The sequence below is a fragment of the Oryx dammah genome, unplaced genomic scaffold (genome assembly GCF_014754425.2).
Source record: "Oryx dammah isolate SB20612 unplaced genomic scaffold, SCBI_Odam_1.1 HiC_scaffold_19, whole genome shotgun sequence".
NCBI classification, from domain to species: Eukaryota; Metazoa; Chordata; class Mammalia; order Artiodactyla; family Bovidae; genus Oryx; species Oryx dammah.
Genome location: NW_024070203.1, coordinates 28,602,546 through 28,626,866, shown reverse-complemented (window position 1 = coordinate 28,626,866; position 24,321 = coordinate 28,602,546). Strand labels below are relative to the sequence as shown.

The window sequence follows — 24,321 nt, the reverse complement described above, 5'->3', positions numbered from 1 at the left end:
GGTTCGAAAATCACTGCAGATGGTGATTGCATCTGTGAAATTAAAAAACACTTACTCCTTGGAAGGAAAGTTATGACCAACCTAGATAGCATATTCAAAAGCAGAGACATTACTTTGCCAACAAAGGTCCATCTAGTCAAGGCTATGGTTTTTCCAGTAGTCAGGTATGGATTTGAGATTTGGACTATGAATAAAGTTGAGCATCGAAGAATTGATGCTTTTGAACTGTGGTATTGGAGAAGACTCTTGAGAGTCCCTTGGACTGCAAGGAGATTCAACCAGTCCATCCTGAAGGAGATCAGTCCTGGGTGTTCATTGGAAGGACTGATGCTAAAGCTGAAACTCCAATACTTTGGCCACCTCATGCGAAGGGTTGACTCATTTGAAAAGACCCTGATGCTGGGAAAGATTGAGGGCAGGAGAAGAAGGGGATGACAGGATGAGATGGTTGGATGGCATCACCGACTCAGTGGACATGGGTTTGGGTAGACTCCAGGAGTTGGTGATGGACAAGGAGGCCTGGCGTGCTGCGGTTCATGGGTCACAAAGAGTTGGACATGGCTGAGCAACTGAACTGAACTGAATTGAACATGTATCTTCTGCCAAGGTTTATCTGAGTAATAAGACACTCAGTGATGGAAATTAGTATATACTGGAGATAATGGAGTGAAACTATACCACAAATCATGACTGCTACCATTTATCATTATGTGTTGGGCTTCCCTGGGGGCTAAGACAGTAAAGAATCAGCCTGCAACACGGGAAACCTGGGTTCGGTCCCTGGGTTGGGAAGATCCCTGGAGGAGGGCATGGCAACCCACTCCAGTATTCTTGCCTGGAGAATCCCCATGGACTGGAAAAGCCTGGTGGGCTGCACTCCATGGGATCACAAAGAGTGGGACACGACTGAGTGACTAAGCACATCACTGTGTGTCAGTACATGTTCATTCTACTTTATATACATAAATTCAATCAATCCTCATAACAACCCTCTGAGGTAGGTGTTATTATCATTAACTTCATTTTAGATGAAGACATTGAGCCACAGAGAGGTAAAGTAACTTTGCCCAAGGTCATACAACTAGTAAGTAATGGAACCTACTAGTTTGGCTTCAGAATCCTGCAGGAGTCTAGGTCCAATCAGAAGAAACCACATGGTAGGTTAAAGAGGGGATGTGAATGTCAAGAATTAACTAAGATAAAAGTGAAATGTGAGATAAAAGGAAACTATGGTATCTTGGGCTGAGGGAGCATCCTCAAAGACAAATTTGAGAGGGGTCTGGATCACGTTGGAGAAAGGATGGTTGGCTACCAGATAGCAGAGACATTTGCTCATTTAGCAGGTTGGAAGCAGTCCAGGGTAGCTGGGCAAACAACAGAGAAGAGGATGAGGGAACATGATCACTAACCAGCCTTGAAGGGAGCCATGGGAATCTGGGAACCAGCAGGGACAGAAGACCTTTAAGACGTTGGGGGATTGGAGAGATGGAAGCAGAAGGACTGCTCAATGTGTCACCCTTCCCCACTGAAAGGCTTGCTAGGTGGTTTGCCTGCAGCCCTCGCAGGGCTCTAGTTTCTGTGTCAAGAGGGCTGCATAAAGGTTATTGCAAGGCTAGAGCTGTAAGGTCACAGAAGGACCAATTTTGGGGCTGTGGCTGTTGTAGACCCTATAGGATGTTTTTGAGACCACACTCCTAACGCTGGTTGGTTCCCAGAAACCGCAGGAAGCTTCTTCCTTCAGTGCACTTAATAGAGAAGGTTTAACACCGCTCATTTTAAAGGATAAATGCTTTAAGGAATTCCATTATTTATTATAAAGTCTATGTTGAAGTATGTATTTGGACCTGAGAGGTAATACATCGATAACTGACACGACTTATATTAAAAGTCTTGAGGACTTTTGGGCTTTAGAACTCATGAGACTGGGAGAATCAGACTGTGTGTGTGTGTATGTATATATATATATATATATGGTCTATAATCCAATCTAACAATTTCGGTTTTCAGAATGGAAAATACCCGACCAGCTATATGTGTCCCTTGCAAATATAAACATTCAGAGGGATACAAATCTAAAGTGAAAGTCCTCCATGCCATTCATTCACCAGTGATAAACACTTAACAATCTGGTGTCTTTCCTTCCAGACTTCTGGCAAATAAATATATGATTAATACTAAAAGGGCTTTCAAAACTGTTCTTACTTACTCTATGAAAGAATCAATATACCATTTTGAGTCAGTATATTTGGAATGAACCTCCCTCCATCATTCCACCATCCTCTTCGCTCCCCGCGTCCCATCGCCTCTCTCAAAAATAAACCTTTTTCACACACAAGATCCTCTTATTTCACTTGCACACGGAGTCTTCCCAATCTCATCGGCTGGCAAGGGGTTAGAAGTCTTCTCCGAGACTCACGAAGCACCGTTTACCAACTCCAAGCCCTCCCTTGACTCCCCTCTCAAACGGCCAGCCGGTGACCTCTTTTTTTTCCCACGCTGATCGCAACCACGTTGTTCCCAAGCCTCCAACACTCTTGGCACACTGCTGCTCTAGGGCCACGTGCCGCGTGGCCCCGCCCCTGGCCCCCGACCCCACCCACCTGGAGGGGTTTCGCAAACCGGGAACCACAAGATCCTCCACGTCCCTGGCTCCGCCCACTATGAACTCACGCCGCTCACCCACCCAGAATCCGCCCCTGTCTCTCAGACTCCGCCCTCAACGGCACTGCTACCGAGAGCCTCGAGCTCCGCCCACCTCGTTCCGCGCCGGGACTTTGCATCGCTCGCCCCGCCCACGCTCCGTCCACCAGAACCTGCCCAGCCAATCCAGGGCCGCCCGAGTCAAGCCACTGACAACTCTCTTCATTCCCAGCTCCACCCTCCAGGAACCTGCCACCAGCATCTCGAGCTTCTGCGCGGGATCTTGCGCTTTCCGCCGCTCGGGCTCCGCCCACCCTGCCCCAGGCCCCATCACCACGGGGAGCCACCGGCAGCCTCGCGCTCCTCCCAGTCCGCCCGGCGAACCAGCGCTGCGTGTGGTGCGCCGGCTCCTCCTCCGAAGCCCGCCGGCGGGGCCGGTCCGGTCCGTACGCCTCTGGCCCGTACCCAGGCTAGCCATGGAAGGGGACGCCTCGGTCGCCGCAGCCGCCCACTACCAGCCGGCCAGCCCCCCGCGGGACGCCTGTGTCTACAACAGCTGCTACTGGTGAGGGGGCGCGGGGGTAGCCCCCGGCGTCTCCCCAGCCCACTCGGCGGTGGAGAAGCAGCCGGGCTCCGCCTCTTCTCGGCCCCTCCCCGGGGGCGCTCTGGGCCTGGCTGGAGGGTTTTCCGGTTTGAGGGGCGAAGGGAGCCGGAATGGCAGCCCTAGAGTCTTGAGTGGAGTGTGGGCATTCGGAGGGTGTTGGGGGAGGGGGGTAGTATCCGCCAGGAAGGGTCAGGTCGCTGTCCTGGCCTTTTTCTCCTGGACCTTTCTCAGGGGATCTCAGTGCTTGGGGGCGCCTGAAAGGGGAGTTGGAAGCGGAGGGTGGAGGGTAGAGAGCCTTTGAAAATTATTGTACTAAATTAAAGCCCAAAGTGGTTTCGCACTGATGTGAAGGTCATTTTAATTTTGGAAGCGAATGAAAGCACAGAGATTTTGCAATAACATTCCCAAGGTCACTCATTAAAGGCAGCCAGGATTCCAACTCAGGCTCCGTTGTACCAGAAACTAGGAGCTTCAAGACCACCACGTCGTTATTATAATAGTGGTTACGTTTACACGTGGTACTCAGTATATGCCGAGCATTGTTCCCAGACGTTTCAGTAAACGAATTCATTTCTCCCCACAGTTAAATTAGGAGGAAGGTACTGTTAAAACTCCCTTTTTAAGGGTGAGCACGTCGAAGCACAGAAGGTTGCAAGAAAGTTGCCTACGGCCGCATAGCTTGTGAAGGACAGGGAGGCCTGGCTGTAGTCAGCGACTTAGTGAGTGAACAACAACATTGCTTGTGAGTCTAGGAATGCAGATTGGGAACACAGAGCCCGCACACTGTGCCCCTTTCCTAGGCCACTTCTGTGGCGGAATCGCAACTCTTAATCTTCGTCCTTATCACTGCCACGCCTACCATTCCCTTGCTTGAATGGAGACTTCCAGTCCTGCACAAGAAACATCGGGGTCCTCTGAAACTGCCTTTCCTCCTTCAGCTGGTCACCAAATCAGTGCTACGAAGAGCTGGAGTTTGTTCAGCTCTGACTGCATGTCAGGCCCAGTGCCAAGTACTTCCTTTCAGGCTTAGGAGATAGTTCTATTATTATCCTTTTTCTCATTTCCTTTATTAATGAAAATACTAAGCCACAGGGAGGCCTTTAGTTTGCCCAAGGTCACGCATCTAGCAAGGGCTTCCCTTGTGCCTCAGGTGGCAAAGAATCCACCTGTAATGCAGGAGACCTGGGTTCGATCCCTGAGTTGGGAAGATCCCCTGGAGAAGAGAGAGGCTAGCCACTCCAGTGTTCTGGCCTGGAGAATCCCATGGACTTGTAGGGTGGTAAAGAGTCAGACAGGACTGAGTGACTTTGACTTTATCTAGCAAGTGGTGGTGCTGAACTTGGAACCTCTGGGGTAGGTACTTCTACACTTTATCTCTGCCCCTCCTCTCACCTCAGTCCTCTTAGTTCTTGTCTCTGAGATCCATGCATTGTTTTATTCATTTATTCAGTAAATGTTTATGGAGGATGTGAAGCAGAATCCTAGACACTAGGGATACTGCAGTGAACAACGTAGACATATTCCCTGATAAGATTTCATAGTTCTTACATTTTTATTGGGGAAAAGCAGACAAAAGCAAGTTTAACCACACTTGGGTGTGTTAAGTGCTGTGAGAAAAATAGAACAAGATAAGAGATGGTGACTCACCATGTTATTAGGATACTTAAAGACGTTGATAAAATGACATTTGAACAGAGAAAAAGGACATTTGAACAGAGAGCTGAAGAAAGAGGGCAGGAGCTTTGTGGATGTTGGCAGGAGATCCCTCCAGGCAGGGGGACTGCAGGTACAGAACTCTTAGAAAGAAGCGGGCGAGAATATTTGAGGAATGACAGAGAGGCCGGCATAATAGGAGTGCAGTGATTAAGTGGAAGAATACTAGGAGATGAATATCTGTTCAGTTGATCATCTCCTCCTGGTCTCTTCAGCCATAGGTCTGTCCCTCCTCGGGTCTGGCCACTGGGGCCTGTTCTGGTCCTTCCTAACAGGCATCTCTGCCTAACTCTCCCATAGCCCATTAAGTCTTTAATTTTCGGCTGGCTTCATACTGCTCAAAGCCAGTCTAAATTTGAATGTACCAGAGAACCACCTGGAGCTTATAGAATATGCAGATCTTAAAGTCCAACCCCAGAGAGCCTGGATGTGTGAGCTGCACGGTAGAGAAGTCTGAGTCTGGCCCTTTGATCCAATTTCAGGAGCTCAGGCCTAGACAATAAAATCTATCTCCTGCGTATAGCAAGCACTATAAAGATCTGGTCACCATCTGTTCCTGCAACCTCTTTGTGAACCTGGCTTCTCTGCTCTGCCCAAGGGTTTCTCAGCCTTGCCTCTGTTGACATTTTGAGCATGGAGATTCTTTGTTTGGGCATCTGTTCTTTGTAGGGCAGGCTCTACCCTTTAGATGCCCATCCTCCCCCAATCTGTCAGAATCCCAAATGTCACCACCTATTGCCAAATTTTCCTTAGGGGGCAAAATTACTTCTGATGGAGAACAAGTGCTCTATCCTGTCCGAACGCATCAGGCTGGTGCACCTTTCTATGTTTGCTCCTGCGGATTCTTCGAACTTGGAATAAATGCCTCCTCTTGACTTCTGTTAGCTTCTGTCAGATGTCACTTAGCTTTTAAGACCCAGCTTAATGATAATAGTGGTAGTCAATATTTGTGTTTCGTGCAGTTTGCAAAGCATTTAAAAAAAAATTTTTTTATTTGGCTGCACCAGGTCTTGGTTGCAGCATGCGGGATCTTTAGTTGCGGCATGTGTGATTTAGTTCCCTGACCAGGGCTGAAACCCAGGCCCCTTACTTTGGAAGCACAGAGTCTTAGCCACTTGACTACCAGGGAAGTCTCCTGCAGAGCATTTTTGATTCTGTTGTAATCATTTCGGATTTTTCAAATAATTGTTAAGCACTTGTGTCCCAGGGATCCTCCCCATTTGCATGCCTCTATCAGCTCATCACTAGTCACCCCTGCAGAATCCCAGTCCTAGTACTGCTCTGTTAGCATCTCTGCTACCCAAATACTCAGCTGACAGCCTGGGGCATTATTGTTATCACCGCCCCCCGCCATTTTTTTAAACCAGTTAAATGAGTTGCAGGACTCACACCTAATCTGTGGCACTTTCTATTTAGTGATGACTCCCAGCATTTCCAAGGATGAGGCCCTCTTTTTTTTTTAATTAGCATGAAAAATTTCATGAGATCCTCCTTCATGATATTAGTTGTACTCTTGAAGACAAAATTGTTGATTAAAAGGGACTGCAAATTCAATAACTCTTAGGTTTAATTTTTTTCTCTGTGTAATATTCACTCATATTTGAAAAGTAATAAGCAAAGTATGTCCAAGCTACATGTGTATTTAGCCAACCAGTAGTGCTCATGGTACATATGAATTCGAGGACTTCTGGGGTTAACTCTGTCCATTCTTGAGAGGGGAAAGGGGAACACACAAGGAGAACCCGCTGACCTATTTCCTCCATCATCCTGTATCCCTCAAAGTGAATGACTCCCTCCTCTACTTGCTCTGTGCATCTTTTATGGTCTCCCGCAGCAGCAGCAGCGGCAGCAGCAGCGGTGCTCGATTATTTATGGGTGTGTGTGGCTCCTCTCATCGTCTGCGACTCTGATTTATCATTCTGAACTCCAAGCTCTTAGCACAGTGACTTGTACATCACAGGCTGTTGTTGATAGTCAATGCTCCTGAATGTCTCTAGGTTGGAAAGACAAATGTCTTCTCAAAACTCTCTGAGAACATCCAGGTTAAAAAAATTTTAGCTGCTACATGTTATATGTCATATTGAAACAGTTCACATATTATTACTCTGTGCTGCACATCCCATAGAATTATTAGCATTCTCCTGTTGGTATCTCTGCCACCATTTTCCCCCCCATAAGACTTCTCAGATATTCTAGGGGAAAACAAAATCATGGGAGAAAAATATAAACAGTTAACTTCGGTACTTTAAGTCTGGTTGCATGAAGTGTTGAGACAGGTGGACAAGGGCAAGGCTGAGTGAAGCGTGTGTCTCTCCACAGAATTGTGCCTGTCCTCAGTGCCGTTTCCAGGTCTCATGGTGTAGGTGGCTGGGATTCAGGTTTTGACAAATTGAGTCACTTGTGTGAGCAGAATATTGGCGTAACTCGTTTTGAGCAAAGGTGCTGTGTGCCCCATTAGAAGAAGACAGGAACCCAAAGCTTGGGCTGTGAATACTGCCAGGAGTGCTGGGGCTTGCCCATGCTAGAGTGTGACTGCCAGTGTGGCTTGGTTTGAGGCACTGGGCGTTGCTTTACTTCGGTGGTTCTTACCATTGCTTCATAATAGCTGAAGGCCTCTCACATAAAAGAGAGATTCATCTAGGGCAGTAGTATAAGAAAGATGGATTTCAGTTTAGCATGAGGAAGAGCTTTCTAAAACCTCCTCCATACCAGAGGGGCTTGGGGAATAGCATTCACCAGAGGCTCCCTCCAGAAGAATTCCTGGACATATCCCATAACTGTCCTGATCTTTTCCAGTCAGGAGCCCTCCTTCACAATACCCATCCTGCCATTTCCAAAGGGGAGCAGCCAACCAATGTTAAGATTTATTGAGTATTGATGATATGATTATGCCCACTTTACAGAGGAGAAAAGCAGACACTCAAGAGAGGTCATGGTATCCAAAACTTATTACCTTGTAAGTGGCTGAACTGGAATTCAAGTCCCTGGACTCAGAACGTTTAGAATATTGATGGAGCATTTGAGCAGTTAGAATGCCTCGTGTTAACACTGCTGACAGAGGCAGTGAGCTCTGTTTCTGCAGAGGGGTCCATGCACAGTTCAGGTTGGTAACAGCTGTTGCTGGGGATGTTTCAGAGGAGGTACAATTGTTAGCCAGTTTTTGGAGGAGGTGGTGTTTAAGGTCTCTACCAACTTTTTTTTTAATGTAATAATTGGTCTTTTGTTCAAATTTGAGTGAACTGAGTGTTCACTCAAGAACTGAGTGTTCTTGCTTAATTATATTGCTTAAACAATTATTTTATTCCAGTGAAGAAAATATTTGGAAGCTCTGCGAATACATCAAAAACCACGACCAGTATCCTTTAGAAGAGTGTTATGCTGTCTTCATATCTAATGAGAGGAAGATGGTAAGTTGGGGAGTGATTGCAGAAAGAACACAAATTCAAGATGACATTCAAAGCTAAATAGAGGATGGGTTTAGCTTGTTCTAAAATATGCTTTATAAAATATGGCAACAGTTCAAAGTTTTTTTTTGAATCAGATTTTTTCCCTACAAGGATGTAGTTAAGAGTTTAGTTCCTAACTTGCAGGTAGGGAAATATGTGATAGGATGTTTATGCAAATTCAGTCCCCTTTCTTTAGGTATTAAGTTAGAGCTTTTTAAAATGCTTAGATTAGAAGCATATATGCTCAGGTTTGAAGGAAAAGTTTCTTTCCTGTGTTTTATGGAATTACAGTAAACTTCTGTAAAGTATTAAAAAAAAAAAAAAGTAAGCTCTTCGTATTTTGTAAAGCACTTTTGTGAGCATCATGTTGTTTGATCCCAGTGGATACCTTGTGAAGTAGTCAGGGTCCGGACAGCTGTTTCCGTTTTGTAGATGAGGAAATAGAGACTTGGGAAGGCCCTGTGAATAATTAAGTGGGAGAGCAAGAGGTGAATCTGCCAGGACTTCCGATCCCTAGTTTGGGTCTCTTTCTACTCTCCAGAGAACATCTTAACAATGAATTATTGCTCCTTCATCATTAAGGACCCTTGGAAAGATTTGGATTTCTTCTTATCTGTTCATTCTTCCACCTGACTTGTTTGTTGTTTTGAAATATTTTATTTTCCATGTGTGTGTTGCCTAAAAGAATTGAGTGGTGTTTGCTCTGTAAATTTTGACTCAGGAAGTGTATTGTATTTGTAGATACCTATCTGGAAGCAGCAGGCAAGACCCGGAGATGGACCTGTCATCTGGGTAAGATGGTCAGCACAGACAGCCTCTGATACAGCAGTACTTGTAATCCAGGAGCGGTCTTTGTGTTTTGGTAAAGCAGAAATGATGGGGCAGTAGAGAAAGACTATGATAGTTATTAATAATTTGACCTTTGGACGACAGATGTTATTTGGTCTAAGGCAGAAGCACTGACAGGCATGTTTTCTTTTAATTTTGAAATTATTATAGAAGTGATTTTAAATGGCTGATGTAGCAGATACAATTGTTGTCTAGACGCTTGTCTATTTAGCACTGGAAGGAACTTCAGCAGCATCTGGTCCATCTGCACAGTAGAGTTATCCAGAGACTGTGTGAAAAATACAGGTTTGTGGGAATTCCAGTGTTTAGGACTCAGGGCTTTCACTGCCAAGAGCCTAGGTTCAATCCCTGGTTGAGGAATTAAGATCCTGCTTGTTGCCTGATGTGGCAAAAAAAAAAAAGGTTTCTAATCTAGTTGATCTAAAGGTTCAGGAATTTGTGTTCTTAGCAAAATTCTTAGAATGACTGGCATTTGAAAAACACAGATCTGTTCCAACCCCTTCATTTTTCAGGTGAAGAAACAAGCCCAGAAAGGCAAAGTGACTACCTCAGGGTTACCTGGCTGATAGGTGACAGATTGGGGTCCTTTCCAGCACACATCCATATGTCACCTTAACCTGGTGCCCGGAAGAATGGAATTGTTTGTGCTAAGAAACATGGAGATAAAAGAAAAACTCCATTCATGATAATGTAACAAACATCAAGTTTCCAATGCATATTTAGGATAAGACATCATTTGAATTGGCTTCATTCATTTATATAACATATATGTATTGAATGCCTGTTATATACGAGGCACAGAATAGACTAAACTCTTGGCCTCATGGAGCTCACACTCTAGCTTCCTTCACCAGCAGGAGACTTGCTGCTCTGAAGCCCGAATCCAGCAGTGTTGGGTTGAGAGCGCAGGCTGAGTGAGGCACTTTGGGGTTAAGCCCAAGTCCCCCTTCTGCTGGGCTGTGTGAGCTGGACAACTTAGTTACCGTCTTTCCTGGGTATCCTCGTCTGGTCATGGGGGTCCTCAGGGAGATGATGCATTTTTGAAGCATCACCCTGGTATCTGCACCAGTGCTCTAAAAGTGTTAGCGATTTTTGTTAACAGAGCGATAGAACCACAGCTGTGGACTGTCCATCTGCCCTAGCATCATGCCCATTGCTGAAGTGCTCAGCTTCCGGTCTTCAGGGAATTTTCAGGGAAAGGACCAGTGGTTGTGCCCTCCTTACACAGCAGCTCATGGCAGCTTCCGGTGGAGAATCCTGTTTCAGGAGTCTCCCCACAGACTTCCTGTGTGGAATACACCTCTGGCAGTTGATCTGTGCCTCACTGCTGTTCTGTTGTAGGCGATGGGTGAACCTCCCTCAGTCGGTGGAGACCAACCCCCGAGGAAGAGGTCACTTTCTAAGTGGGCGCTCCTGTCTCTAACCTGCGGTGTCTTTCCCAGGCATTTGGACAAAGTCTCTTCTCCTGGCTCAGAGAGTGAAGCTGCCTCTCGAGTCTATACTCCTTGGTCCCCATCTCTGCCTCTCCTCGTGGAGGTGGCCTGCTTTCCCTCTCGAGTTCATTGGCCGTCTGCTATGTAGGAACATAGACCTGAGCTAGCCAGAAGGATATTCCTTGTTTATGCCTTTTCTTTCTTTTTTTTTTTTTAATTTTTTTGGCTGTGCTGTCCAGCATGCAGGATCTTAGTTCCCCAACCAGGGATCAAACCTGTGATCCCTGTGGTAGAAGAGCAGAGTCCTAAGCATTGGACTGCCTAGGAAGTCTCTGTTTATGCCGTTCCACAAGCTGTGTCCTCTTTCTGGAATGCTCTCCTCTTTAGGCAAGATGCAGCCTTTCCTCAGTGAAACTCCCCTTATTAGTTGGGTTGCCATTCCCCTTGTGGGGCGCCCTCCGCCACTTTGGTTGGTTTTTAAGAAGGCTGAGTATTTACGTAATAATCTCATTAATTCTCTCAGTAACAGTGTGAGTAATACTATGAGGTAAACTACTACAGTTGGGTTTCCCTTGTGGCTCAGCTGGTAAAGAATCTGCCTGCAATGTAGGAGACCCCAGTTCGATCCCTGGGTTGGAAAGATCCCCTGGAAAAGGGAACGGCTACCCACTCCAGTATTCTGGCCTGGAGAATCCCTATGGACAGAAGAGCCTGGCGGGCTAGAGTCCACGGAGTGTCAAAGAGTTGGACACAACGACTGAACAACTTTCACTTTCAAACACTACAGTTATCCCCATTTTACAGAAGAGGAAACAGAGGCCAGTGGTGCTGTGGCTGAAGTTGAACTGGGTGAACCCTTCTCACATGCCCTAACCCGCAGGTTCTCCCGCCTCCTGTCTTCCCTCATCCTCTCACTCCTCTGCCACCACTGACTTGGGTTTCCCACTCGCTTCTCCAGGAACTTCTTGAACATTTGGACCTATCTTTCTCATCTCTGTATCTGTATTTTAATAGCACAGTTTCCCACAAGCAATTGGGAGTATGTATTTTAAAAAAAAACATAACATGAAGTAGATGTCAGGAGAGAACCCGATCTGGGATATGGCAGAGACTGCTGCTGGCAGGGATGGGAGAAGATCAAAGATGGACCCCTGGGTCGGGAGAGCATCTGAGCCGGAGCTGCAGTGATGAATTGGGGGAGAGCCGTGGAGACGCAGCGCAGGTGGAGTGGAATAACGTGAAGAGGCCCAGGGGGCCGAAGTTGCGGACTGTTATAGGGGAGGGCTGGATGCATTAAGGGGAGGATAGGGGAGAAGCGTTCATTTCTGATGCTGTTTCTGCTTTCCTAAGATAGAATTGGAGCCAAAGAGAGCACTTTGGGCTCTGATGGTGCAGTGTCTCCAGTCTCAGTTAATTGTCTTCCCCTACCTCACAGGGTCAAATGAAACACCATTTGAGAAAGTGCTTTGTAAGCTCTGAAGTACTAGAAATGTATGGTATTCCTAACATTGTACTAATGTGATTGGACGTTTTAATCTCACAATGCTGTTCTCTGTGTGAGCCTTTTTCTTCCGAGGCATTCTAAGCATCAGACTGCCCTCGTGTCCATTGATAAATCTTCCTGACATCCGTTCTAGCTCTTAGCTGGCTTGAGCAGTACCCTGTGTCTGGGGGTGAGGGTGAGAATTCACATGCATGCTGGGACCCAGCTGTGCAGGAGAAGCTTTTTGTGTCCTTTTTCCTTAATGGCTACAGATAAGGGCATGGCTGATTGAAAATCAGTAGCAAGAACATTTTTAAAAACTTATTTCTTTAGCTGGGTCTTAGTTGCAGCATGAGGGATCTTTCACCTTCGTTGCAGCATGAGACCTCTCAGTTGTGGCATGTGGGATCCAGTTCCCTGACCTGGGATTGAACCCAGGCCCTCTGCATTGGGAGCTCAGAGTCTTAGTCACTGGGCCACCAGAGAAGTCCCAACAACATTTTGAAGTCCTTCTTTCCCTCTCCATGCTGACCTTCGGCCGTTCCCGCTTTGTTAATGGTTTGGAGAATATCCTTATAGACTTTTTCTCTGTACTCGTATGCATGCATATGTACTTTTGAACACACACATCTGTCTTTATATACACATCAATTTAAAAAATAATGTATAGTACATAATCTGCAGTTGGCTTTTTCCATCCAACTGTGTAACATGGAGTTAATCCAGTTTGCACAAAAGTTTTACCTAATTCTTTTTAGCAACTGCGCAGTACCCCATCTTATGCCTGCCTTGTGGTTTGCTAGCTTTTCCCCTCTTGGTGGACTTCTGATTCTTTCTGAATCTTCACAGTTAAAAACAGCACTGCAGAGATTTTCTTTGAATATATACCTTTACTTGCATATGGTAGTGTTTCTCTAAGATGAATTCCTAATTGTAAAATTGCTGGGTTGAAGGTATACAGTTAATGTACATGAACATTTCCACTGTTTATGTAACTGTTTCCTGTCATTGGACATCTGGTCTGTTTCCAGGGTTTTGTGTTTGCTTTGTTATTTTAAGGAGGGCTGTATTAGCCTTGTATATGTTTTTGCTGGTAGATAGGCATTATTACTATAACCTTGGAATACTCCATCATAAAGTAACCTGGTTAACTTCAGCAACTTTTACGTCTAGGATTACCACGTTGTCTTGCTTCATGTTTCAAGCGGAGGACAGAGCTTCATTTATGACCTTGACACTGTCCTGCCATTCCCCTGCCCCTTTGACACATACGTGGAAGATGCCTTTAAGTCTGATGAGGACATCCATCCACAGTTCAGAAGGTGAGGAAATTGAGGGTGGGTTTACCTACTTTTCTGAAGTTAGACTTTGACAATTATACAGTTACTTTGTGTGTTTGTTTCTGCGTTGGTTTTGTAAAGATTGCTTGTCTTGGCTTCATCATTGAGTTGATATTTGAGTGTCATGTACTACACAGCAGATTCAAAATATTTTGAAGTTTTGAAGGTTGTCCATCATATGAAAGGCTGGCAGTCTTTAAAACTTTGTGTGATGAGATCCAAAACATTTTCTTCAAGTCAGTTTCGGAATGTCTTTCATACTCTTATTTTTGGGTGTGTGGATGGTGGGGTGGTGTGGGTTGGGGGAGCTGGATGCCATATGACGCCAAAATTGAGAGTATGATAGACTTCCCTGGTAGTTAGATGGTAAAGAATCTTCCCACAGTGCAGGAGACCCAGGTTCAATCCCTAGGTCAGGACGATCCCCCGGAGAAGGCAATGGCGACCCACTCCAGTATTTTTACCTGGAGAATCTCATGGACAGAGGAGCCTGGCGGGCTACAGTCGATGGGGTCACAAAGTGTCCAACACGACTGAGTGACTAACACTTTCATGATACCAACACCTGAAAATTATGCCCTTGGTCCTTGATATATTCATTGAGTAAGTAAAGGCAACTGGATAGATTTCCACGCCTTTGTAGTTTGGAATGTCAGCTGATCATTTCTCATGGCATCTTTAACAGGTGTTAAAGCCACATATCTGTTTGTGTATCACTAATAGTGGAGAAGGAAATGGCAACTGACTCCAGTATTCTTGCCTGGAGAATTCCATGGACAGAGGAACCTGGTGGGCTACAGCCCATGGGGTCGCAAGAGTCGGACACGACTTAGCGACTAAACTATCTGCCTGTCACTAATAGTACAAAAATGTGTGCCTAGTTTTGTGCATGTCATAGAAAATGAGTCTCTGTAAGAATTGAGTTAGAATTTCAACTGTTACATAAATGAGTGTTGATTTATGTTCAGGAAATTTAGAGTGATCCGTGCAGACTCATATCTGAAGAACTTTGCTTCTGACCGATCTCACATGAAAGACTCCAGTGGGAACTGGAGAGAGCCTCCCCCGTCGTATCCCTGCATTGAGACTGGAGGTGAGCCAGGGACGCCCTCTCAGAGGGGTTTCCCATCAGTGTGCTGGTGAGCGAGTTCCCTTAACCAAGGACAGGAAGTGCACTGTCGTTTGGGTAAGACTCCCGGAGTGGTTAGGAGGTGAGAGGGAGTGTAGTTGTGTGTATTTATCAGACTCAGAAATGGAGGCTCAGAGAGCAGGATTGGAAGGTTTCATGGGAGAGGAAAGGCTTCAGGGAGCCAAACCACAACCCTGTTGCCAGAATATCGGCTGTCCCTGTCTCTGGTCCACCAGACTTGGGGAGAACTGTGTGTTTGTGCCACTTTACCATGGGACTTGTAGAGCCTCCCTGTGGTGGGGTTTCATGTTATGGTGAAGGGAATCCCCTGGTGCCTCTTTGAGACCTGTGACATCTCTGTAATAAAATCTGCATTAGAAAGGCAGTGAGAGCTAGCCAGTTTTATTGTCCCACTCATCTCATTTATGTGCTTTCAGGCATCAGTCCAGTTAATAATTTGTCGAGACTTAAGTAGATCAAGGGTTCTTCATCATATTACTGTTGTCTACCATTCACCTGGGTGAATTTATGGTGGGAAGTAATTCACAAGGTTGCCATTGATTGGTAAAAACCATCCTCTGGTGAGGATGATGCTGTCTGAGTCAAGATGCTCTGCAGGCTGTAGAGGAGGCCAGAAAAACAGAACATTGGAGTTCAGAGTTCAGCAGGGAAGAAAGTAAAAAGTGTTCTTGGTATATTTGAAGGGAGTGAACACTGAAGGAAGATTCCATCTCTGATTTTGGGGGCTCTCTGTGGAAAGCTGTCATGATTTTTAAAGTTCATATTGGCATTGCTTCGGGTCTACCAACCTGGTTCCCAGGCTCAGCATCAGAACTGGGCTAGCTTAGGTCAAGAGAGGGCTTCGTGGGTCTTGCTCTCATCTCACACACCCTACTGGGTGTGCTCTGGACAGTGCCTGTGTGGCTCCCCGTGTCTCTTCCACATAGCACTGCCACGGGAGCTGAGCCTTCAGTAAGCCTTCAGTAAGCCTTGTCAGCCCCTGTCCTTTTTGACTTGTTCCTTTGGGTTTTGGTGACTGCTTCCCAAGAGGTGCTGTTTGTGCCAGCCCCCTCCTATCTTATGTTCATCTCCTCTTCACTAGGCATGCATGAACACTGGAGTCCATGAAGGTCCAACCCTCTGCCTGGCCCCCAGGCACAGCTGGAGGGTGGCAGGGTCTGTTACCTCCCTGTGCTCAAGAGCAGGGAAGGGGATGTCTCTTTTTGTCCCGGTGTAACTAGCTCACTGGGGGCCTCCTGAACTTGAGGTTGGAACTCAAAGGAATCTGCTCTGAAGTGTGGGGTAAACATACTGCTTTCTCATGTAGTAATTTAACCATGTGGCCATGTTCTTTTGTGTGGTCAGTCCATCAATTCAAGCACTGTATTTATCAATTGAACTGACCCAGGAATGGAACTGGGGTCTCCTACATAGCAGGTGGATTCTTTACCAGCTGAGCTACCAGGGAAGCCCCATTTATCAAAGGAATGTGTTTAAAGCTAGGATAAGGGGGAATTACTTTTAGCTCAGTCATGTCTGACTCTTTGCAACCCAATGGACTATACAGTCCGTGGAATTCTCCAGGCCAGAATATTGGATTGGGTAGCCGTTCCCTTCTCCAGGGGATCTTCCCAACCTAGGGATCAAACCCAGGTCTGCAGTGCAGGTGGATTCTTCACCAGCTGAGCCACCAGGGAAGCCCCATTTATCAAAGGAATATGTTTGAAGTTAGGATAAGGGGGGATTACTTTTAGCTAATTAATATTGCTTTATTTAAAAAAAAAAAGTTAAAAAAGAAGAAGAGGTTCAAGAAGACATCAAACTTGGAATTAAAGCCTGTTTTAGGTAACTTTCATAGCAGCTTTACTGCATTTAGTTATGGAATTGGCCCTTAGGGGCTTAAAATTTATCACATTTCATTCATTGCACATTATATTTTGGCCCCAACATTTAATAATTTTGGTGGCCATGAGTCTGCAGGCCCACTCTTTTAAATTCAGCGTTTAGTGTATTTTAAATGAAGGAAACTACCCCCTCCTTTTTTTGCCCATCTCTGATAAGAAGGAAACCAAGATTCACAGTCTTGCAGCCTTGCCCTAAAACTCAGTTCCAGCACTAGCCTTTAATGGCTCAGTTTTTAAGGACCTTTCCCAAGTCTTGGACTGAACTATAGGGTACACCGTGACTGTCCCTTTCTCTTTCTAAGCCCTTTGCTGCCTCTCTGTCCTTTCATTTTCCTGTTCTCATATGGCGTGTTATAGTGACACTGGCTAGTCTGAACCTAGCTGGAGAACCAGTGTTACATGTAAATAGAAATGTTATAGTGTCTCTTAGGGAGATGCAGGCAAATGCTGATTTGTTATATATTGATCTTTAAAAATTTTTTAATTTTATTTTTAAACGCTGGTAGGTGTTGAATGCCTGAAGATAATAATCATTTTTTATTTAATTGCATTAAAAAGTCCTAGAAAATTAATACCACTGTATTTCAGAACTTGAGGTTGCCTTTAGCCATTTGGTAAAGATTTTAGCTGACTTAAATGGAGTAAGTCAGGTAAGTACATCTACCCCAGGTAAGCAAGAACTTTTACTCCTCCTTTCCTGGGAGGCGCCTGTCTTTCCTTTATTTTGGATTACTTGGTCATTATGCATCCCTGGCTGTGATCACATCAACAGAAGTCCTGGTTTTGCTGATTATCTAGCTTTTTTGTTGTAAGACTCTGTTTCTAGTGTTCTGTATCCCAAGTGTCTTCATTTTTGAAAAGATATGTTTGTTAGATAATATACGCTAGTTTTACATGTTTTTTTCTTGCAGTTTTTTAAAGGTGTCTCTTGTTTTCTGCTTGCTTAGTTTCTGATCAAGGAAACTGTTCTTATATTTGTTTCTCTAAATGTAGTGTATCTTTCCCCCCTTTCCTGGCTGCTTTTTAAGATTTTTTTCTCTTTATTTCTCATTTTCAGCAATTTAATTTGGTGGACTATAGTTTTCTTTAGATTTAGTCCACGTGAGATTTGTTCAGATTCTTAGATTGGTAGATTTATAGTTTTCATCAAATTTGGAAACATTTGGCCATTATTTCTTCAAATGTTTCCTTTGACCACCACCTTTATCTCCCCCTTTAAAAAAAATTTTTGTCTTTCACCTAAGCATATGTTAGATGCCTTGTTCTTATTCTCTTAAGTCAATGATCACTTTTTGTCAGACTTTTTCTGTGTTTCATTTTGAATAATTATTTTGTCTATAAATTCATTTATCTTTTCTGCTGCGTTCATTTGCTGTTAATCCCATCCAGTGCATTTTTTTTTTCATTTTACATATTTTATTTTTTTATCTCTAAAAATTCCACTTGGGGCTGGCTGATATAATATCTCCCATTTCTCTCTGTTGTGCCCACGTTTTCCTCTACCCTTTTGAATATACAGAGTGTGTTTATAATAGCTGATCCTTGTCTGCTGGTTGCATTATCTCTGTCATTTCAGTCTGTTTACGTTGATGGATTTTGTTCCTGATGTTGAGTCGCATTTTCCTGTTTCTTTGTGTGATTCATGTTATTTGGTTGGGTGCTGGACTTTGTGAATTTTACATTGTTAGTTGCTAGATCTTGAGGTACTTTTAAAAATGATATTGGATTCGGTTCTAGCTTACTGTTAAAGTACAGGGGTCAGGTGGGTCCTTTCAAGGCTTGCTCTTTCAGTATGGGCTTCCCAGGTGGGACTAGTAGTAGAGAACCCGCCTGCCAATGCAGGAGACATAAGAGGCGTGGGTTCCATCCCTGGGTCGAGAAGATCCCCTGGAGGAGGAAATGGCAACCCACTCCAGTATTCTTGACTGGAGAATCCCGTGGACAGAGGAGCCTGGTGGGCTACAGTCTGTGGGGTCGCAAAGAGTTGGACACGACTGAAGCAACTGAGCGTGCAGTGCAGATTCTCAGCAGCCTTTCACCCTGTGCTCATTTAGCCCCGCTACTCAGGTGTAACCCTTTTGAGGATTCTGCTAAATGCCCATGTGTTATGGATTCTCTCCCCCTTGGCTGGTGGGCACTGTGGAAGTTCTGGGAGTTTTTAGACCAGCTGCTTTCTGGGCTTCTTTCCTGGCTTCATGAGTTCAGTCCCTAGGCAGACTTGGGGCTAGAGGCTGAGTCGCCCCTGCAGAAATCTAGAGCACTATCTGCGTAGTCGGGTCCTCTTCCACACTCTGTCCCCAACACGTAGCCACTGTGCCCTGCTGGACTCAGGTCTCTGTCTTCGCACGGGCAGAACCCCCATGCTGTTCGTGTTGCTCCTTCTGTGCTGTGGCCTGGAAATGCTCCCTGGGCAGTGAACTGGAGGGCCCTAGGGCTCCCTCCCTTGTTTCTGCTTTCTTAGCAGTCGGTCGTGTTGCCCGTTGTCTGGCTTGTGGAAAGAGTTGCTGAATATACTTTGTCCACTTTCCTGACGGTTTTTGATAGGAGTATAGTTCTATAACTATTCTTTAATGAGGACGAGAAGAAAGTGTACACACTTTTAAAAAATGTATGGTATGGAAAATTTAAATCATAAACAAAACTAGACAGAAAATGAGACTTTCAACAGTTACCAGCTCATAGCTGATAGCCCATCCACTTTCCCCCTTCTTGTATTATGTTGAAGTGAATTCCAGATATTAGGTGCTTTCAACTCTAAATATTTCAGTATGAATCTCTAAAATATAAGGATTAGTTTATTTAAAGTATGACCACAGTGTCATTATTACAGCTAAAAAATTTAACAGTTCTTTAAAATCAGCATTTATCTCTCTAGTCAGTGTTTAGATTCACAGTTATCTCATAAAGTTGTAATTTTTTTCCTATAGTACATTTATTTGAATTATTATCCAAATAAAACCCCTACCTTGTCCTTGGTTGTTATGTCTCCGTGGAGTCTTTTTTTAATATGTAGAGATTCCTAGTCCAGCTCTTTTTTTCCTTGTAATTTATTTGTTGAAGCAATGAGTCTGGGAGAAAGGTCTGGTTTTGCAGATTGTATCTCTTCTATCTTCTGAATTTCCTATCAATTGGCCGTTTTATCCAGTAGATCAGCAGTTTATCTGTGCATGTTTCATCTAACTTTTTATTTTGACATAACTTCAGATTGCTAGGGAATTGGGTAAAAAAGTGCAGAAAGTTCCCTTGTACCTTTTACTCAAATTCCAGGGTATCTGAGAAACCATGGCGTAATTATCTAAAGCAAGAAAATAATAAATCAGTACAAAAATATCAGCACAGTACTGTTCACTTACAGACCTTATTTATCGTTTGTGACTTTTACCCCACTTTCTTTTTTCTGGTCCAGAATCTAACCCAGGATATTCCATGTAGTTGTCATGTCTCCTCACATTCCTTCATCTGTGACAGTTTCTTTTTTCTTTTACTTTTACACTTTTGCCCTTTTGAAGGGGCTTCCCTGGTGGCTCAGTGGTAAAGAATCTTTCTTCCAGTGCAGAAGATGTGGGTTTGATCTCTGGGTTGGAAAGATCCCGTCGTGATATGGCAACTTCCCACTCCAGTATTCTTGCCTGGGAAGTCCCATGGACACAGGAGCCTGGTGGGCCAAAGTCCATGGGGTCACGAAAGAGTCAAACACAGCTTAGCAACTAAACCACAACCCTTTGGAAGGATACTGATCAGTGATTGTGTGGAGTGTCCCTCAGTTTGGGTTTGTGTGATGTTTTTCATGATTCAGTTGAGGTTATACATTTGAGATAAGAATACCACAGAATGATATTGATCCCTTATGAAACCTTTGAATAATTTTCCCTACTGTTGGTCTTTGGGGCTGTTAAACCAGAATTGTGCCTGCAGTGGACATTTCTTTCCTATATTTTTTAGATTCCAAGATGAACCTGAATGATTTTATCAGCATGGATCCTGAGGTCGGATGGGGAGCCGTCTACTCGCTGTCTGAGTTTGTACATCGGTTTAGCAGCCAGAACTACTGAACTTGACCTCTGGATGTGGTGCCGTAGAGAAACCCTAGAACCTGAACAATCTACCCCTTCATCTGAGACAGCAAACATTATGGTACATTTGGCTTGGAATTATGCTTTCTCCTTTTAATTCAGTTGAATTGAAAAGAATAAATAGAAACCATTTTTTTGATATGTCAGGTTGAAACTTGATGTAGTTTCTCAGATATTCCTACTGTTCATTTGTTAAAACCTCTGAAGACTTAGGCCAGTAACTGCTTTTTGTTATGATACTGATATGTGGACTTTGTGTCTCTTTTGGATGTATCATGTCTCTCCAGCTCCACTGTAAGCTCCTTGAGGGCAGGGCTGTGGCCCATTGCTTTGTGAATCTCTGATGCTCATAAAAGAGGCCCGTAAAATGTTTGCTAGTAACTGTGCTGCTGGTTGAAGAGGGCTGCCATTGTGAGCTGAATCAGCAATAAATGTTAGTCTTTTGGGACCATTATGTTCTTAGAAAAGTTTGCAGCCCTCTCAGGCTTACGTGTTCTTTGGCCTATTTATATGTTTTTAAATAAAGTTGACTTAATTTTGTTTGGAAAATTTTGTGTCCCTCTTGATAATCTGGGATACCCAAGACTGTCTCAGTTGTAGACATGAACTTGCTTCAGAATGCATTGATCAGTCTTCCTTCTTGAAGATGTGTTTGGAACTTTGGCTTTCATCGTCTAATTCCAAATAAAAGATGTTTGGCATTAAAGCAGCATATAGCGATAGTTCTCATTCACATACTGCATGGTTCTGTTGTAAAAAGGAGCACATTTCTTATAATAGGGCTGTGCAGGCTTTTGCTCTTAGGTGTGTTTTCTGCTTGCTAAGAAACTTCCATTCACATCCCCTGCCTTGTGCTTTGGAGGGACACTTGCAGTCATTTCCTCGAGAATCAGTCTCAGGAAATAACCACGTATCCAGCTGGTTCAGCTGACCTGGAAGATGCTGAGAGAAAGTGAATCAGCTCTGGTAAGAGGAATACAAATACAGCCTAAATTATGTTTATAATTTAGAGTTCAATATAGACCCTATACTTGGATGACTTTGTTGCGTTTCAGATGGTCATTTAAAAAGTATGTGACTACAATAAAGAAGATAAGTTTTGGCAAATTGGACCCCAGAAATACTTGCCTTGAGCAGAAACATTCAGAGGGAACAAAGGATTGTGATCTGATTTATAAATTGCATCTCTGGAGATTTTTTCCCCTTGCCAATTAGTGAGCAGGTTTCCAATATGGTATTCAAAATTTTGTCTGGTGCAGACCAGTCAGACTGTGTGTGTTAAGTTTGAACTTCCCAGCCACCTTGCCTTGAAATTGAAAACCCCCTACTTCTAACCAGTGTGGTGAGCAAGGTTTTGTCAACATATCCAGTGGCCATTGTCATGACTTGCTGGAGGAAGTAGAGGACACTTGTTTTTTTCTACCTACCACTCCTTCAGTACCTTTTGAGAAACTTCACATATTTCATAGAGTCCCCATGGCCATAGATAAAGGCATGTTGCCTAAGCTGGACCAGGTGTTGACCCCACCCCTGCACAAGTCTTGAGAGTGACCTGTCCCAGGGTTCTCTGGAATTGCTGTGTTGGCATTCAGAGAGAGAAGTTCTTGCTCCTTCAGGACTATTGGGCCAGGGGCCTGGGAGTTTGGGGCTGCTGGGAGCATGCTGACTGCAGGAGAAGAAGGACCTGCCTGCTCACTGCAGCCTCGCAGAGCAGGCGCCCCGGGGTATTTCTCAGTGCCTGCATCTTCCTGTGCTTCAAGCCAGCCCCAGCCTTTGAACTTACCAGTTACACAGACCAGAAGGTTCCTTTTCCTCTTCAGCTTGTGTGAGTAGGAGTGCTGTCACTTCTAACTGATGGGTAGGTTCCCTAGCAAGATATTTTCTTCAGAATGGTTGATTTTATCAGAAAACTGTTACCATTGTCTCTCTGTGCTTTTACTTTTCTCTGAGGTCAGATTTGCTTTTCTTTATCCTTAGCGTGTGTGAGAGAACTGAATAAATTACTGATAAATGCTGTGTGGAAAGAGGAACTTTCAAGAAATGCAGGGTACTAAAGTAGAATTTGTAGTTGACTGAAAATAAGAGAAATAAGGCATCTCTGAGAATCTTGACAGGGAAGCAATTGCATGATATAAAATGGCTCCCAGGTCAGTAGAACTGACTACAGCTGATTGTGGGTATTACCATGGCTTTTGCAAATGATTGTGTCTTTTAGTAGAAGGGCTCATTAGCAGTGGAAGTAAAGACGAACTCTGGTTTTTCTCAGTTTCATTTTTAATTGTTGTTTAGTCGCTAAGTTGTATTCGACTTTTATGACCCCATGAACTGTAGCCTGCCAGGGTCCTCTGTCCATGGAATTCTCCAGACAAGAATACTGGAGTGGGTTGCTATTTCCTTCTCCAGGTTATCTTTCCATTGCAGGGATCGAACCCAAGTCTCCTGCATTGGCAGGCAGATTCTTTACCACTGAGCCACCCGGGAAGCCCCTCAATAGCTTTTTTGAGATGGAATTCAGATAATACGCAGTTCATCCTTTTCAAGTATACGGTCTGATGGCTTTTAATTTATTCAGCGTTGTCTGTCAATTTCAGAAAATTTTCTTACTCCTAAAAGGATCCCTACACCCCTTAGCTGTCACTCTCCATTTCCCTTCCCTCCACCGCAGGCAGCCACTAATCTACTTTTTTTTTTTTTTGTCTTCGTGGGTTTGCCTATTCTGGATATTTCACATACATGAAATAAGATACTGTGTGGCCTTTGGGGACTGGCTTCTTTCACTGAGCATCATGGTTTCAAGACTCGGTCAATGTTGTAGGGTGTATCAGTGCTTCATTTCTTTTCACTGCCGAATAATTATTTTAAAATAGCTGGTACATGCACATTGTACAAATCCAAAAGAGAGGGAAAAGGTATATGATAGAAAGTACCCTTCCCTTCCATTCTCACCTTAAATTTCCCTTCTAATTTCCCTACCCAGAAGTAACATGTTTTCTGTTTCTTTTATATCCTTGCAGGAATTTTTTAGTGCCCATGTAAGCATATATGTTTAATGTATTAATTATTAAGTATTACTATTATTATGTATTAATTCTGGTTTTTGTTTTCTTACACAAATGGTGACATTCTAAAAGTACCCTTCTACATCTTACTTTTAAAAGTTAATATATTTGGATATTTTCCAATCAGTACAAATTGAACTTCCTCATTCTTTTTAAAGGATATATTGTAGTCTATGGTGTGCATGGTTCATAATTTAAGAGTCCTGAAGTTGTTTTAGTCTCTTGGTACAACCAAAGAAAAAAGTTCCAGGAGTATTTTTGGCCATGCATCTCTGTAGCAGTTTTTGGCATAAATTTTGAAAGTGTAGCCCGCTAATTGTCCCACTGAATCCATTCTTTTTTTTTTCTAGAAAAGGGGATGCAAATGTTTTCTATTAATATAAAGGGCCAAATAGTAACTATTTTAGGTTTTGCAGGCTATAAGGTCTCATCTATAACTAACTGCTCAGCTGAGGCTTGGCCTTCGTAGCAGGTAAGCCGCCGTAGACAGTGTGTAAATGAGTGGGTGTGGCTGTGCTCCATAAAGCTTTGGAAAATCTGGGGGCTGGAGGATTTGACCGTTAGGCTATAGTTCGCTGTCCCCTGTTCTAGAGTCACGGCGTTGTAGCTGGCATTGTGGGTGTTCTGCCAGAGACTACATTTCCCAGT

The 24,321-nt window shown here is 44.1% G+C and overlaps 1 protein-coding gene across 1 annotated transcript; it reads left to right on the top strand.

Annotated features, from left to right (window-relative positions):
* Positions 1-2,807: 2,807 nt before the first annotated feature.
* Positions 2,808-21,152, top strand: NTAQ1 (N-terminal glutamine amidase 1). The gene is made up of 6 exons (XM_040261870.1): positions 2,808-3,205; positions 8,265-8,364; positions 9,145-9,195; positions 13,342-13,490; positions 14,477-14,601; positions 20,484-21,152. Exons 1-6 carry the CDS (start codon positions 3,117-3,119, stop codon positions 20,591-20,593), a joined length of 624 nt encoding a protein of 207 aa, XP_040117804.1. The 5' UTR covers positions 2,808-3,116; the 3' UTR covers positions 20,594-21,152.
* The last annotated feature ends 3,169 nt before the right edge of the window (positions 21,153-24,321 follow it).

Bases quoted from the DNA above. Each gene is read 5' to 3' on its own strand.
- NTAQ1 (XM_040261870.1), top strand. From the start codon at position 3,117: ATGGAAGGGGACGCCTCGGTCGCCGCAGCCGCCCACTACCAGCCGGCC. The intron at 3,206-8,264 runs GTGAGGGGGCGC...ATTTTATTCCAG, and splicing joins GTCTACAACAGCTGCTACTG to TGAAGAAAATATTTGGAAGC. The intron at 14,602-20,483 runs GTGAGCCAGGGA...TATATTTTTTAG, and splicing joins TCCCTGCATTGAGACTGGAG to ATTCCAAGATGAACCTGAAT.